This window comes from Hetaerina americana, unplaced genomic scaffold (assembly GCF_022747635.1).
Source record: "Hetaerina americana unplaced genomic scaffold, ioHetAmer1.1.p SCAF_8, whole genome shotgun sequence".
In the NCBI taxonomy this organism is placed as follows: Eukaryota; Metazoa; Arthropoda; class Insecta; order Odonata; family Calopterygidae; genus Hetaerina; species Hetaerina americana.
This window is the reverse complement of record NW_027287427.1, coordinates 75324776-75341352: the sequence shown is the minus strand read 5'-3', so window position 1 is coordinate 75341352 and position 16577 is coordinate 75324776. Positions and strand designations below refer to the sequence as shown.

At 35.7% G+C, this 16577-nt stretch overlaps 1 protein-coding gene across 2 annotated transcripts; it reads right to left on the bottom strand.

Annotated features, from left to right (window-relative positions):
* Positions 1–265: 265 nt before the first annotated feature.
* cass (apoptosis inhibitor cassowary) lies at positions 266–16494 on the bottom strand. Of its 2 annotated transcripts, none has more exons than XM_071596575.1 (10): positions 16250–16494; positions 15979–16140; positions 15553–15718; positions 15305–15465; positions 9478–9684; positions 7901–8098; positions 6475–6644; positions 3721–3943; positions 3487–3628; positions 266–2009 (listed from the first exon to the last, which is right to left on the bottom strand). In XM_071596575.1, exons 1-10 carry the CDS (start codon positions 16322–16324, stop codon positions 1921–1923), a joined length of 1593 nt encoding a protein of 530 aa, XP_071452676.1. In that variant the 5' UTR covers positions 16325–16494; the 3' UTR covers positions 266–1920. The 2 variants fall into 2 exon arrangements, with proteins under 2 accessions (XP_071452676.1, XP_071452677.1); XM_071596576.1 differs by having other exon boundaries at positions 3487–3625.
* Positions 16495–16577: the final 83 nt, after the last annotated feature.

Here is a 16577-nt window from a genome sequence, read left to right as displayed (position 1 = left end):
TTCAACAAAATTAATACACACATCAACATTTCACAGCCTACAAAATCAAAACCAAATCGCAGACTAGGGGGCATTGTCTTTAAGTTTATCTTAATGCTGAACAACCGCAATCGCAAGTAGTGCATTAGGTAATAATTTAATATATAACTATGCAAAAAATCTGCAATTTTTTTACATGATAAGACAATAAACGAACTGTGTCAGGTTAGAGATGAAATGATGGATTTTGAATTGATTAGATTTTTTATTATTTTGGAATCTTTTATTTACTTACAAAAAGATGTTATTAACAATATAAACACAATTACTAAGTGTCTGCAGTTATGCCATGAAGATATTGTAAAACATAACATATTACAGGCATTTTACACACCATATTATAATGCTGAAGATATTACGCCACTCAAATGAGTTCTGCTAAAGCAAGACACTATGTCTGAAAATTACTCCATTTTGGTGAACTTTGAAAAAAGACTGGTAAAGGAATGATTGAAGAATACCATGAAATTATACATTGAAATTTTTCATGTTACTGTTATGATTGCTCTAGTGAGAAATTTTCATTCATACGATGATTATGTATGAACATGCATTGCAAATGCCAAAGCACCAAAACCTACCAATAACACATTTTAAACTTACCAATACCATTTCTGGTCAAGTTGCAAAGGGGGAAAAAATCAAATATGCATGCAAACTGGAACAGGAGTTAACTCGCCAACATGAAACAAAAATATCAACTTCGAAACTTGCAGCATCCCTTCAGTTAAAGAGGCAATGTTGATCAACATATCAGCAGAGGCACACTGGAAAAAAAATAATACGAGTATATGCAAATACTTACCCATTCATTTCCTTGATGGCACATATCTCTGAAAGAAACTTAAAAACTGTTCTATGGCGATCTGGATAAGAGAAGCATTTTCCAATGGCATAAATTAACTCCGAGAGGAACGTCCTGAAACAGTATGTGTATTACTTAGTTGTCTGCATCCTCCTTCCAAGGGCTGATACCAGAGTCATCAACACTACAAGAAAGATTTTTGTTGTGCCATTGGCTACCCCAAAATTGAGGAAAAATCTGTTTGAAATTGAAAAATCATTATTAGTAACTTCTCTAATTAAAGATGACTCTACCTATAAATGGAAAGGATAGTCATCATGGATGGGGATTATAAGAACTTTGGGAAAGAAGAAGAAAGAAATTTAAAAAAAAAAGACTGCAAGCAGCAAACATGCACAGCTACAAAACACATGCGCTATTACAACTGAACTCACATGCAATTTAACTTTTTGAGGACCCCAAATTGACAAGGTGACAAAGACTTGATCTGATATTGTTTTAAATCTGTAGCAGTGCTTCTTCCTTCACTGACTTTTGTAACAATAGAAGCTGCCCAGGTACAATTTTTTGTGTGTATGCAGGAATATTGCCAAACTTTGTTCCAGATAAATTAGAATAAAACCTTTTATGGTATGGATTATGCATTTTTATACAAACGGTTGATCAAACAAACCATGTCAATTTGTTTTTAGATTTTCAGAGTACTTCCTCATTGGTTGATACACTGCCTTTGCCTTTGAAAGATAGCTATTACAATATATACTGAAGGATAATAATGACTAATTATCACAACACACTCTGGTCTGGGTTCCTTTAGAAAGATTACATTGTAGTCGCGGGACCTTCCCAAGGAGATAGGCAAGATGCTGTATCCGAACTTAGGTGATGATTACATCCCTAAGCTGAACAGGCACACACACACACACACATTTAAGACATCGTTAGGAGTGTTCACAAACAGCTACAGTTCCATATCATTTTCATGATAATTCTTTTGCATGTCAAGTTATTTGCACCAAATATTCAAGCATCCATCCAGCCTCTTGGGGAAGATCACAATGTGGGAAGCATTGCATTCAGTCTCGATATCCTCTTCGCCAGCCTCTGCCACCACGGGTGCTGAATCCTCCCCTAGGCCCTCCTCTCCCACGACCCCTGCGAGGAGCTGAAACAGAGTAGAGACAGGATTCAATTATAGCAAGCATGAAGAGAATACAGCAAAAACTGTTCAACAAATATCTCCATAAAACACAATTTTTTTGGGATCTGGCATTATTTAGTGAATGAAAGGTTGATGCAAATGCATGTGTGTTTCACGCAATTAATTAGAAAGGGTGACAAAATGAATACGTAAAATTGAGGTTTGAACTTCTCTGAAACTGAGCAGTGCATATTTCAGATTTTAAAAACTGAATGGTATTTTGTATAAAATGTTGTATAATTTTTTATTATGAATAAAATAAGCATTTACAAGAGAGACAAAAATTTTTAACAGGGCCCCAAAGATATTCAAAGAGAATCTGCGAAGCACATCAACAACTGATGACAACATAAAGATGTGAAACAATTGATTATAAACAATCATTAAATCACTATCAAAGAGGTTGCTGATGATCTTGACACCTCATTTGGCTCATGCTAAGCAGTTTTCTCTATGATTTGCAAATGAGCGATGTGACAGCAAAATTAGTACCAAAACTGTAGAATTTCAACCGAAAGCAGTACTAAATGAACATAGTTCAGGAATTTGAGAGATGGTCAAAGCCAATACTTAGTGGAAATTCATTTGTAAAGCAAGAAGAAAGAATCAAAGACTGCATTTCCACAGGAAAGAATTTATTATGCCAACTGGTTTTGCTACACTGTAGCATCATAAGGACTGGCATCAGTCCAGACGATGCTACCAAGAAGCGAAACTAGTCACCATCATTTATTCTTTCCTGTGGAACCTGAAGTCTTTGATTCTTTCTTGGTGATTCAGTCCAGGAATTGCTGAATGAAGTCAACCGTGATCCAAAACTTTTCAAACAGGTTACAACTGGTGATGAAACGTGGGTGTAAAAATATGACAAAGAAGTCTCAATTATCCTAAAGGAAGCTTTCCTGAAGATCCAAGACCGAAAGAAAAGCTGTCTTGTTGGACAGTGAGCAGGTTCTGCTCAGTTTTCTTCGCCTTCAATGCCAAGATTGCACCATTTATTTTTTGCTAAAAGATAGTTTTGTCGATAAGGAATACTACCAGGATCTTCTACGCCATCTGCATGAAACAATCTGAATAAAATGCCTGGATAAGAAGAAAAAACCCATGGCAATTGCAACATAATGATACAATGGCTCAAACTTCACTCTTTGTTCGTGACTTTTGGACCAAAAATAGTGGTTAAAACATGTTTCAGCCTCCATATTCTCCAGACATGATCCCTTGAGACATTCCTAAACATAAAACGACCATGAAAGGATGACATTTTGCCAACAATGTGGACATAAAAATAGAATCATTAAAGTAGATACAGAAAAAACACCACACTGAAAATTGCATTCATGAGGAAAAAAAAGGACAACTTCGTGCAATATTTTATAAGAAATAAAAAATGAGAAAAGGCTACATGCTTTAGCTGGTGGTGGATAGAATTGGTACTCACTGTAGCTGGAGACCTTGTTGCTGTATTTTCCACTTGGTGGCTGGTATAGTTCCCTTTCACTTTTAAGGTGCTTAGAATTCTGAGAGTCTCCAAATGTAATTGGGGTGTGTCTTTTTTGTCCTACATTTGGATTGCTCTTCTGCTGTAAATAAAAAATAATCACCAGGTCAAAATTATGAAAAGTTTAGGACAGAGGCATGAAATGAATACACACAATGCTTGCTTTCAACTTACACTGACAGGAAGTGTTGGTTTCCAAGAGAGACTAATGACACTTTTGTAACTTGGGGGGCTATGAAATAGGTCCTTAATTAATATGTTAATATTAGATGTAGTCTTAAGTGCTACAACTTTAATCCTATTTTCATCAGTCTTCAGCTCATCGCCTTGTTTGCCTTGTAAAGCTTCACGCAGTTTCTTGATGTAGCCTTGGATTCCACGTGCAAAGTATTGGAGCCTGTAATTTCATGAAATGGTCGAGAATATATGCAATTAGAAATAGCAACAAAATATAGTTAACGAATGCAGACGGGGCTAGGGTCAAACATTTGAATTTACTATAAATTTTATTCCAATAAAATTACAACTCAAATGTATAATTAAAACAATTATTTTTGTCAAAATAAAAAACAAAGTTTTTGCAATATAAATTTCACTCTGAATTCTGTAAACCCATATGAAATGACATCATGGCCCGTATGTAAACCATTAAATGGTATGAACTTATTCAGTAAATGAAATATGATTAACAAAAGCCTTTGAGCAATTTCAATTATTCATACATTGAACTGATTGACAATAGTAATACCAACTCCTTTCAATTACAGGAACAATAATCTTCATGCATACCTAATAATTACCAGACCTAAATTTAATTCTAATTGGTGAAGAGATACCAAGAAACTAGTTTAGCATCCCTCTTACAAGAGGAGGTATGGGGTCTCCTTCACAAACAATCTAAAGAGTCTAATTCTATCTAATTAGGTAAATCACAGGCGCTTAATTGGTCCATGAGCGTTACTTGTTGCTGTTATCGATATATGAGTAGGGGACCCAAAAGTAACGGGAATTGGGTTGTGGGGGTGGAGCAGGGTGGGGGAAGCCTTTGTTTGGCTGGTCGTACATCAGGCTCACGCCAAGTGCGTCAGTAAGCGCAATGCCGTCGCTGTGACTGGATCCGTCCGTGAGAGCCGTTTCAGTGAAACAACTTTTTCCATATTGGTGAAAAATGTGATGGTGGATTATCAAGAGCAACGCGCTGCAGTGAAATTTTGTTTCCTGTTGCGAAAATCGGCCACGGAAACTATTGTAATGCTCAAGACTGCTAATGGGGAAGCTACCCTACGCAAAACCAGTCTACGAGTGGTTTACACGTTTTAAAAATGGTGAAATGTCAATTGAAGACCAACCCCGTTCAGGCCACCCTTCAACATCAAGAACTGATGAAAACGTCGACAAAATCAATGCCCTCATTCATGAAGACCATTGCAGAACCATTGATCAACTCTGTGAGAGGTCTGGAGTGTCGTGGAGTTCAATTCAGAGGATTTATCTGAAGATTTGCAATGAAAGGGGTTGCAGCCAAATTTGCCTCTCACCATCTCACTCGCCAGCTCATACCTCAGTGATGCAGTTTTTGACAAAAAATGGCATGACATCGATTGTCCACCCCCTTCTACTCACTGTATTTAGCTCCCTATGACTTCTTTTCGTTCTCCAGACTCAAAAGGGGCATGAAAGGAAAGTGTTTTGACACTGTGGAGGAGATAAAAAAAATCCCTAAAGGCCTCAATGACATCCCGATAAATGAATTTTTGAAATTTTTCGAACAATGGAAGCATCGTTTGGAGAAAGGCATTGTGGTCAATGGGGAATACTTTGAAGGTGACCAAAATTTAATGTAAATATACTGAGAACTAGAGAATCTATAAAAACATTCTTCTTATTTTTGGGTCCCCCCTCTGACACAGTACACTGTAAATTTGATTGGATTATGAAATAATATCAACATTATTTCACCCTGGCTACTGACCTATCAGAAAGTTATTTTTTTGAATTAGGAAATGCAAACAGAGGCAATGCCTTTAAATATTTACTATCTGAGTAGCCAATCTTTTTATGGATTCCCATTTCCGAAATTATCTGACAAGCATTTCATCTTTTATCACTGATTTTTCTCCCCAATTTTTTTCCATCGGATGGAACACACATATGATTGCATACCATTATATGCTTCCCGTACGCTTGGTTATACATGTGAGCATTATCCATTTTGTGAACTGTCTGTGCATTTTTTCTCTTCCTAACACCTCACCATTTTTTGATCAAAACATAACCATAAAAACTTTGAAAAGTGAACACACTATTTAAAAAATACAAGTTTGAAATTCCTTGAATTTATTAATTATTTTTCAATTACATCACGAAATCAAAAGTTGACAACAGTCTTAAATGTTTTAATTTAAACATTTTTTTACTACCCAAACTTTCCCATGATTTTCCCCTCACATTCATTCTCACAGGGAAATTTTGGAGAAATCAAATGTTCACCCTGCATATGCACAATAGCATACTAAGTCTAGGAGCAAATCTTGAAAAAATACAGATGCTTGTGAGTCGCCAGACCAGTTAATGACTTTGAATTTCATGGTAGACATATTTTTATTCACCCGAACCACATATTACCAGAAGTTCTACGCTTTTGGTCAAGGACTGGTCCTGGCTTCAAATTGAGCATGATGATGAGGTACTGTATATTTATTCACAAAAGATTTAACAAAAAATTTGTTAACTACTGAGCCCATATAGTATATATATTTGCAATATAATATTTACTTTAAAAACTCAGGGTAGCATATTTGGGGAATACATATGGAGACATTGACTGGATAGGATCAAATACATATACACATGCAAATTACTCGGAGGGAATTATTTAAAATGCTTCAACAGCAACTAAAACTTATCTCAAACACAGGTAACACTTACCTAAAACGAAAATCTTTTAGCTGCTCAGCGTTGTTCGTAAGGAATTCAGGGCAATGCCTGGCTAAACGGTGAAAGGAATACATTAAGCATTCCACTTGAGAGAACTCTAAGGGTGGCTCTGTAGTTCCATTCACACTTTCTCCATCATCAGGAGGCAGTGGCATATTTGCCTGCAAAATTATTATGAATAAAATAAAAATAATCACTCAAAGGGTACAATAAATTTCTACTCCCCTCTTAATACACAGCAAAGCAGTTGATCCAAAATATATTGAGCATTCAAAGACTATATGCTATTAGGGTAAAATGGCTGATTCCTGAAATACTCGTTTTATAGACATCTGGCATTTCAAGATAAATTGAGATAGATCTTGAGACTCCATGATAATTCAAGATCTTCAACTTACACCATGAATTAATGCAATTCTCAAAGTACAAAGGACTATTGAATTATGTTGTTCTGATTTGCATCGATACATACAAAGAATAGCAAAATACATTATTTTTGTATAATTTCATTCTCCCTAAATAAATACTAGCATATGGCAGAAGATAAGATCCTTATCTTCCAATTTAAGTAGTTTATACCTATATAAAACAGCATTATGGTAAGACTTTCTTAGATATCACTATTTACGAGATTATTTCCTGCTAGAATAAGTCATTCAATGATAAATGTTTACTGATATGCGAGTCTTGGATGCATGGATAAATCAGGAATAATGACTTGGATGAGATCATGATGGTACCGTGGCTAATGTAACGGCTTCCCACCAAGAGGGCCTGGGTTCAAGTCCTGGATATAGCAGATATTTTTCAATGGTATCCCGATCCCTACTTAAGATGCTTTGTGGAGAGCACTTTGAATGAGTATGCTGTCCATTGGATGGGAAATTGAACTGTGCCCGAGTGCTTTTTGTTAAGAGTAGGCTGATGCCGATGTTGGGTTTCTCTCCACCCTCCGTTCTTTCACATCCATCCCTAATGGCAAATAACCTCAGCCGTCAGTCGCCTTCCCTAAAACAAAACCTACTACCAAATAATGACTGGAGATGTAAATGTACTAGTCCTATGCACCACTGACTCAGTCTCGATGAATGAGTCTCAACATATATACACGCAGTCCTGGACAGCTTTAGAAATACAAGATAATAGAAATTGAGGGCCACAGTTGTGGCTACAGATGTGGCTACAGATGTGGCTACAGTGAAACTTGGGCCAGATGAAGTGATTTTTAAATTGTGAAATAATTAACAAAAGGTTAATAATGTATTACTAGGTAAACGGATCGAGAAAGATGGGTAGATAAAGAGATTTAAAGGGATATGAATGCCAAAAAAAAGTTACCTTCTACACGTGAAATATATAAAAACAATATTTGTTTAAAACTAAGAAATGAAGGTAAGAAAGATAGTAAAGAACATACCACAAGTTTTTTAAACACCTTTTCCACTTTTGATTCTGGATTTTCAATAGTGTTGCAATGTGAACAGAGCTCTGCAAGGAGTTTCAAAATTTCCAGCTGGGTATCACTGCCTTCATCTTCAGTGGTAGGAATATCAGAGAGTACCGGGAGAACATGATCACATACATATGATACAAATGGTGCAGAATCAACTTGTGCCTGTAATTAAAGAATAATATTAGTTGGAAATAAAAACTATTTTAATTCAGCAAGGAAATACACTGGTGCGGCCACTGACAGGAGGACCTAGGGCCATACTCAGTTGAAATCTCTGGATCAATGACCAGACCCAAACCCGATTTTGGGCTTCAGAATTTAACTAGCAACTGGAGGGGGCACAGGGAAAGAACTGGCCTTCCTCACTGCAGACAATATTTCCAGGTTGCAGGGCCCTATTCTTTTTCAAATTACATGACAACTATTACATAATTCCCTATTGGAGGTTGACCTTCAAATTTGTGGAAATATGTACATAGGTGACCAAAAGAAAAACATTTAAGCTAGGTTACAGTGAAACTCATGATAAAAATTATGTTGCAGAGCCCGTAGAAACTATACATAAAACTGGGATCAGTGAAAAGTTCGTGGAGTTGACATTGAAGTAATTTTTTAACATGCTTATAATAGGTAATTCCAATAGATGCATTGGTGAACTAAGGAATAAATTGTTTGGTTCAAAATTTCATTCTTATAAAAAAAAAACAAATGTTAGCATGAGACTTCTTTGGAAATAAACTAAATTATTATCATTTGTAAATGAAACCATTACTTTTACTTTCCATGCTTTAAAAGACTTCAGGAATTCATGATTATATTAATTTCAATGAGAAATTCACAATATAGTCATATATCGGTTTAACACCTTTTCAATGGGACACTGGAAAAGGTGAGTATATAAGGGTCCATATCCTAGAATCCATTGCCTTGCACAATCTGAAAGCATACCATTTAAAACTCTACTATGAAACATTTTGATAGCATATACACATACAAAATTGTTAGCATGGAGTTAGATAAGCATCAGTAATAATAGATTGGGATCATGAAAAACCCATGCGCATTCAAATTCTGCTAGAACACAACTTGTGGCTATTCACGTGGGAACGTGAGCTATCTTGGTCGGTACAAAAAAAATTTATACATATGAATTTAAACAATAATTGTTTTGAAAATCCATAACATCAAATATACTGCACTAAAATGATGCTTAATAAATAAAGATATAATTCATATGAGTGTGCTTTAAACCATAAACAGTTATGGATAGTAGTTGTCACCCAATACTAAGCCTGAGGGCATGTGAAAGTTAAAATTCACAAATCAGGTTGGAGGGCGGGGGCAGATCCTTTCGCTGTGCTGCCTATGATTTCTCATGAAGATCTGGTACCCAAGAAATCACACAGTTCATGTAAAGCCGAGAGTGCCCAGAGAGGCATGCCCTAGAATTGAACCTGGGTCCTCCAGTCAGTAGTCCAATGCTCTATCCCTGGATTACCACGTCCCATAAGTTTGGTTTATGCTAATAAAAATATACATACCGAGAAATATGGCAAAGCATATCTCAAACATAGCTGCAGTCTTTCAACATTTTCTCCATCTGAATCTGTGGGATTGAAGGAATCTCGATCAAGCTCGGCTTGCTCTGCAATTAAATTGACCAACTCTTGCTGCCCTGAGGATGTCTTTCCAAGCCGAGTCATTCCAAGGATTTCCATCAGCTGGCGAAATTCCTCGGCTGTAACATCCTATTTCAATAGGAAAATTTTTTATGGCAATAGTTACATAAAAGTCATGATTCCAATTACAAAAGACATTAACTGGTATGCCCCAAAGAAAGCTCACCTCGCAAAACTATAAAATAATTGGAAACTGGAGGTGGCTCCTGGGAAATTGTTCACATATTATAAAGGCAAAAATATAATTTAATTAACCTCACGTGTTTTAAGGAGACAATTTGAGCTTCTATCATAAAATTACTAATTGACTGCATGGAACTAACTTGGTATTTGGCCCCCAAAATAAAAATATTAATATTAAAAATACATAAGATCGCAAAAGATAATAGATAAAATCAGACTTCAAAACACAAATCTCTTTAACAAAACATGTGAATCCCCATCCCATTTACAACCCCTAATCAGCAAGAAAAAAAGATAAATTAAAAAAATTAAGCTATTACATACAATACACCATACATCAATCAAATTATTACATATATACCTTACATCTATTCTTAAAAGTATACACACTGTTAGGAAAGGGCTCAATATTTTTGCAGGTAAGGTGTTCCAATCAACAATTGTTCTATTTAGAAAAGAAATTTTTTTATTTGTTCTCTGTGCCTGGCATTTTACCTTAAATTTGTGATCATTTCTGCCTATAAAATTTGGGTTCCCCGCCTCTTTCCTAAGATCTGCCTATGCAGATGTAGGTTATCCGGCGACTATAAAAAAATCCTTAATTTCCTGAACTTTTCTGCCATTTTTTGGCTGAATACCAGAAGTACATATAAGCAAATATTGTCTTATTAAATAAAAAGTATTAATCACATATCATCAAGAATTAACAAAAAAACCTGCTTCACTTGTATATAAGGCAAAATTCATGGTTAATGGGCCATTATTACAGTGATGAGTATCATTGTCAGGTTTTCATTCTTTCCTATTAAATTAGCTCCCTCATTTGCAAATCGTAGTATACATCTCCTTTCTCAATGTATTTGAACCACACCTTTTCCATGATATGCTAATAAATTTCTCAATGTACACATCCAATATCAAGGGTAATAATGGGCAGCTCTGATGTACTTCATTCTTTATTACAGCTTCTTCCTAACTTTCACCACATTAACTAATGCCACCACTTTCTATATAGTGTGCTTATAATCCACTGTATGTGTGTGTGCCTCCTCCAATTTGTTATCCCTGTGGTCTGCTGTGTACATACACACTTGAACCACTAAAATAAAGAAGTGTTTTTTTTTCATTTTCACTGATACTGTTGATGATACTCCCTTGATATTATCAATGCAGTAACTTAACATTACTGTGATATCAATCATCTAATCTCTTTTCATTAATCCACATTTTTTTTGTTTTATATGCCTCTTCATTTGTATAAATGCCTGTTAACAGTCAAATATTTTAGCGGATCATAGGGCATTTTGTAGATGTAGCTCACAATTGATTTGAGAGTTGGAAATATTTCTAATTAACATTTTTCAGGCTTTCCCTTATAACACCTGATCCGATGAAATAATTATATTTCGATAATTCCCCATTTTTTGCATGAGTGACTAATTAATTCATTTCCAATTATGCTACTAATGCAACACGACATAGTAATTCCTTCCTTACCTAGTAAATAGCTAATTGCAAGCATCAAATGACCTTTGATGATTCTTTGAAGGATTCAGTAATAGCAACAGATTCATTAAAAAGTATGATTACAAAAATCCACTTGCCGTTGCAACTTCTCCCCTTGCTTTCACCTCATCTCCTAGGACATAATGATTGCAATGCATCAATTCAATGCTGGGAAAAATTCAGCAGCACTGTTGATTACTTCATTAGTACACAATACTTCATGCTATGAAATCTAATATAAAGCTGAGTGCCAGCCATTACCTTTTATTCCCAGATCAATTATGTTGAAGAGCCACAAAAAATGCATATCGTCATTTGTTATTATATCATGTTAAGCATACATTTTATAGCTCTTTCCGCCTAAAATTTCTGGGTTACAAAGATCATTTTCCCTTGATCCCCACCACAAAAACTCAATGTTTGAAATCCAGTTAACCTATAAGCTACATAACCTAAGAGGATCTATTATTTCTCCACTTCTACTAGTTGATTTCTTATGTTAATAACATCCTGTATAGAATCTTTTGTTCCTTATAACGGTCCTTAATATCATGTGGTTGACTGTAAAAAGCTTGATATCTATTTTACGGAGAGCTAAAAGATCACAAGGGAATTCATTGAACCTTAACTCTCTTTGTTACGGAGATAACTGCTTCATTCTTTCATTAAAGCAAATAAATAATTTTATGCAAGTTGGGTAATTCATTTATAAAGCTATGCTTTAAAATATATCATTTGGCAAATTGCCACTTTTTTCACAGACACAATTCGTAGTTTTTGATTAAAACTTTACGTAAAACTTAAAATATTCAAACTTTTTAGACAGATTAAGGTGTAAAGAAGAATACATCTACTTTTTGCTAAAGACTAGAGGGCAATATCACGATGAAGACTATGATGGAAAAGTCCCATTTCTCAATGGCTACAAATTGAGAAACAAGGCCCAGGGAACAAGAAGGTATTTTTTTCCAACAATAGAAAAATAAATATTACCATTCATAGTAAAATATATTTCTGCAGTTAAAATTATTCCTTTTTTTAAGAAAATTTTTATTTCCTGTTGTACGGGTAACAAAGCATCAACCTTCCCATTGTCATAAACTTGGGAAATGAAATCTAATAATGTTCTAGTCCTAAGTGTGGGATGCGTTAAAACTTAATTCAAGCATCGAATTCCAGAACCTTTTACCGTATTCCTGAGTTGATGAAAAATTTCAGTCCTTCCTTTTCAGTATTTTTAGGTATCTGAATGATTCCCCATTGAAGGATGACAAAAATCTTTTTAGGATTACGGCTAAATTCGAAAACGTACTTTGGTTCCGGGACTTACAAGCATATTAACTGCTTCAAAGTTCATGCATGGGCATTGCATTTCTACGCGCAAAAACACAATATTCCTCCAAAATATATTACTTCTTTCGGCCAAGTCATTAGCCAAGGCGAAATAATATCGGATGCGAGTTGCATGGAAGCAGTTTTATGCTCATGATACGGCATGCCGTTGGTCGTCATAACTGAATTCAGAGATCGCTTGCAGACAACGCGAGCATGGGCGCATGTTTCTACCCTTTTCGTCAGGTCAGCGGTTTCGGTAAACAACAAAGATAATTAATTTATTATATTGTAGAAGTCTACCGGTGTAGGGAAGGTAGACATGGTAATCACCCGCTGTACAAGAATAAAAACGATAACTCTTTACGACGTCAAGTACCCAAGCTATACTCAGTGATCTTATAACAAAGAAACGAGAGCAGAACATGTGGAAGGGTAGACATTCGACGAGCGTAAACATCCCGATTTATTATTACATTAAGATATCTCTCATGAAGCTGCTGAGAAGATGAGAATAGAACCCATTGTGGGTTCTATTCCCATCTGGGACTCCTGTTCTGAACTGGACCTACCTTCCAGGAATTATTACACGCATTTCCTTTCGACAGAAGACCGCATTACTCATGAACATGGAGTACTACCAAACCAGAAGGGTCAGTACTCGATCAGTACTTATTTTTTGGGTGGACCGAACGCCCATGTATTCGTATTTATGAAATACATGTCAACGTTGAAATTGTGGATTGAGAACTACGAACTAAATACTTGCTTAAGATGGTAGCTATGAATACATTTGCTGTTTTCAATTTATTCGTTTGATGTTAATTATTAATCGGTTACTTGGTTTACTTTCACTGGCGACGGTATGTCCTATACACTTATATGTCCTGTATGGTATGTCCTATACACTTATCTGATGTATCTATTACACTGTGTCAGTGTCTTCTGGGCAAATAAAGATTATTATTATTATTATTATGTGCAAGTTGCCTATCTATTGCACTGCATATTATCATCAAGTCATCGATATCGGAATGAATTTTGCTGCTGTCATAATTCATGTAAAATACCACGGACGTTAAATATTATTTTCTCAATAGAAGCAACAATATTGATTTAAGCCAATATAAATATGTAGGGGAAAAAATCGAAAATGAATGACATTTAGACTGATCCGAAAACAAAGTCGGTGAAGTTGTTGCCACGAACTGTAAACGAAGTTCGCAGATTCACGCCCATGTATATGCATCATTTCAGTATTCCTTTTACTAATCCTCGCGGTTGAAAGTAACTACCTCCAAAATGCAGGAGAAATAATTGATCCAATTATATGTCGTGCCACTCAGTACCTCAATGAACACAAAAAATGGCTTGAGCAATTTTCTGTACATTGTCTATCTACCCTACACATAAGTGATGGAATTTAGAAAAAACGGCTAATAATGAATTCCTTTTATGGCCTCCAGGAATTGGAAATAAAGACTTAACACTTCTCAGAGAATTTTAGACATATCCTGTTCTGGGATATAATTGGACATATAAGTATGATGTTCATTAAATGAAGAAACACAATGTGTATTTCCACCGTTAAGAACGGTGGAAAAATACATACAGCTTCATTTAATTATTATAAACTTCCATAAGGTTGAGCCTGAAACAATTGAATACATAAGTATGCATTAGGTTTATCACGCAAGCCAGATAAAATAATTGAGCCGGCAGACAGGAGAGAGTCATATAACATATTTACAAGCTACTATTTACAAGTACTTACTATTTACGATCACAACAGGGACATTATTAAGAAACCTTGCAACAATGCTTATTATTCTATACATCATATTTACAATCTGAAATATTTTTACAAACAATATGAAGTGAGATGCCCAAATAATTCCTCCCACCAACACAAAACCACGTGGCCGGTTGCTGACAGAATTCGATAGCAAAGGAGGTTGTACATGATAACGACCAAGGGTATGATAATCGGGAAATGAGTAATGCAAAGAAAATATTCAGGTAGCATTGGGCATCCAGCATGGTGCAGTAGCTTGTTCCATTCGAAAAACCAGCAGTGGATACTTAGCGATGAAGGAATGTACAAGAAATTTGGTCTGTCAAAAGAATAATTTAGGCCTGGAAAAATAAGAAATCAGGGGGGAGATTTTAAGCTGATAAAAAACGTTGCCTACAATAGGCATCGAGGCGTTGTCACATGTGTAAGTTGCGACTCAAATAGGTTTACAAATAAGTAAATACCGAACTGAAATTCCACGTACAACCTCGTAATTGAATAGGAATAAAGTTGAATCTGATTAATCTCACTTTCAGCTATCTATGAATGAAACATTGCATGCTTCAGCCTGATTTTCAAACATGGCAAAAGAGGGAACATCTACAATCGTTAACCTTGGTCTTGTTTTAATTTAACTGAGCACACACTACGGAAATTCTATAGGTGGCCAAATACTTCCACTAGAGTTACGACATGTAAAAATTCCTCACGGGCCTTCCACCGGATAAGCCTCCACTCTGGCCGAAATGGAGATTCTCACCCAGACCCGAGCGGAATTTCTACACGCAATACGCCGGGGAAACACCTGATCGCATACATGATAACACTGAAATTGCCTTAACCAGAAGAATAAGACGTAACGATTTTAATTACCTGTAAGACCTTCTTGCACTCTGAGATTAGGTAGTCTTCTGCTTCCTTTGTCATTATCTCCGAGGACAAAACCTTGAACTTAGTAGTAAGGAATTTCAGGCATCTTTCACGCACAACATCTTCGCCAGAAATTATTTGAGAAAACATGCCAACTAAAGCACCTGCTCAAAAGTAACACAGATGAATTATTAAAATAATTTTCAATCGAAAAAACACGCCAAAAAAACCTTATTATACACAAAACTCACTTTTGGGATCTATCTTAAAAACAGACATCAGCGAATTATGTACAACACTGAGCTCAGTTGGATCTTCAGCTTGCAACAACTGGGCAAGGATATCTGCTATTTTCTGGGTGTAATCTTTGATATCCTTGCAAAGATTGGGCAAGTCCTTAATAGCTTGTTTTCGAATCTGTAAAACACGAATGATTTATGGTCTACGTAAAAAGAGAAGAGTATGTTAGCTAACGTCGTCAAATACTTACTAACCTTAGCTGCAGACATTATTGACTCATTGAAACCATTACACCGCATTTAATAACTTTAAGTCAAATAAATGAAACCGGCATACTAATTATTTTGCTATACTTAAACAATCAGAGTTTCAAATAATGACGGCCGAACGTAAATACTTCTACAAACACACACGTACAACATTACTCTTGTACTCACAGACACATCTTCGTCTTCGCATAGATCCAGTTGGGCCTCGATTGCTTGTGCTGACAAATCAGGAAAATGCTTGAAAAACCTTGCAATAAATTGAGATGCTAACCTTTTCTCCTTATCTGAGCCTTTAACGGCAGTAAGAATTTCTAAGTATTCTTTTTCATGCTGCAAATCAAATTTATATTGTAAGAAAATTGAAATTTGACACTAACAACAAATTGCTCGACTGCCAACATGTTATTTTAAAGCCGAAGGAGAGCTTCGATAAACTTACCTCCCCAATTTTGTCTTTGGCGTCTGCCAATATTCCAAAATTTTTATATAGTTTTTGAATATTGTCGGATGACATATTGATCTTCGGGAGCGAAAAATATCTTGAATGATGTCACAATGTTATTATATTTGAGAACAATCTTAAAATATAGCTAATACTTGATAATTATAAGCCACTCTCTAAGAAAAATTTCCAAGCTATACGTTTAGCACTCACACCGAATACAATGGCGCCGACATCGGTTCCACTCGTGGTCCACGGATCATCCAACTGTTCCAACGTGTCGAATGTTGGTTCCGTTCCATCTATACTTCCGTTCCTTTAAACA

Excerpts from the sequence above, each read along its gene's own strand:
- cass (XM_071596575.1), bottom strand. The coding sequence starts at position 16,324 with ATGTCATCCGACAATATTCAAAAACTATATAAAAATTTTGGAATATTG. Across the intron at positions 15,719-15,978 it reads GCGAAGACGAAGATGTGTCT|ATTCGAAAACAAGCTATTAA; the intron begins GTGAGTACAAGA and ends CGTGTTTTACAG. Across the intron at positions 15,466-15,552 it reads TTTTAAGATAGATCCCAAAA|GTGCTTTAGTTGGCATGTTT; the intron begins GTGAGTTTTGTG and ends ACTTTTGAGCAG.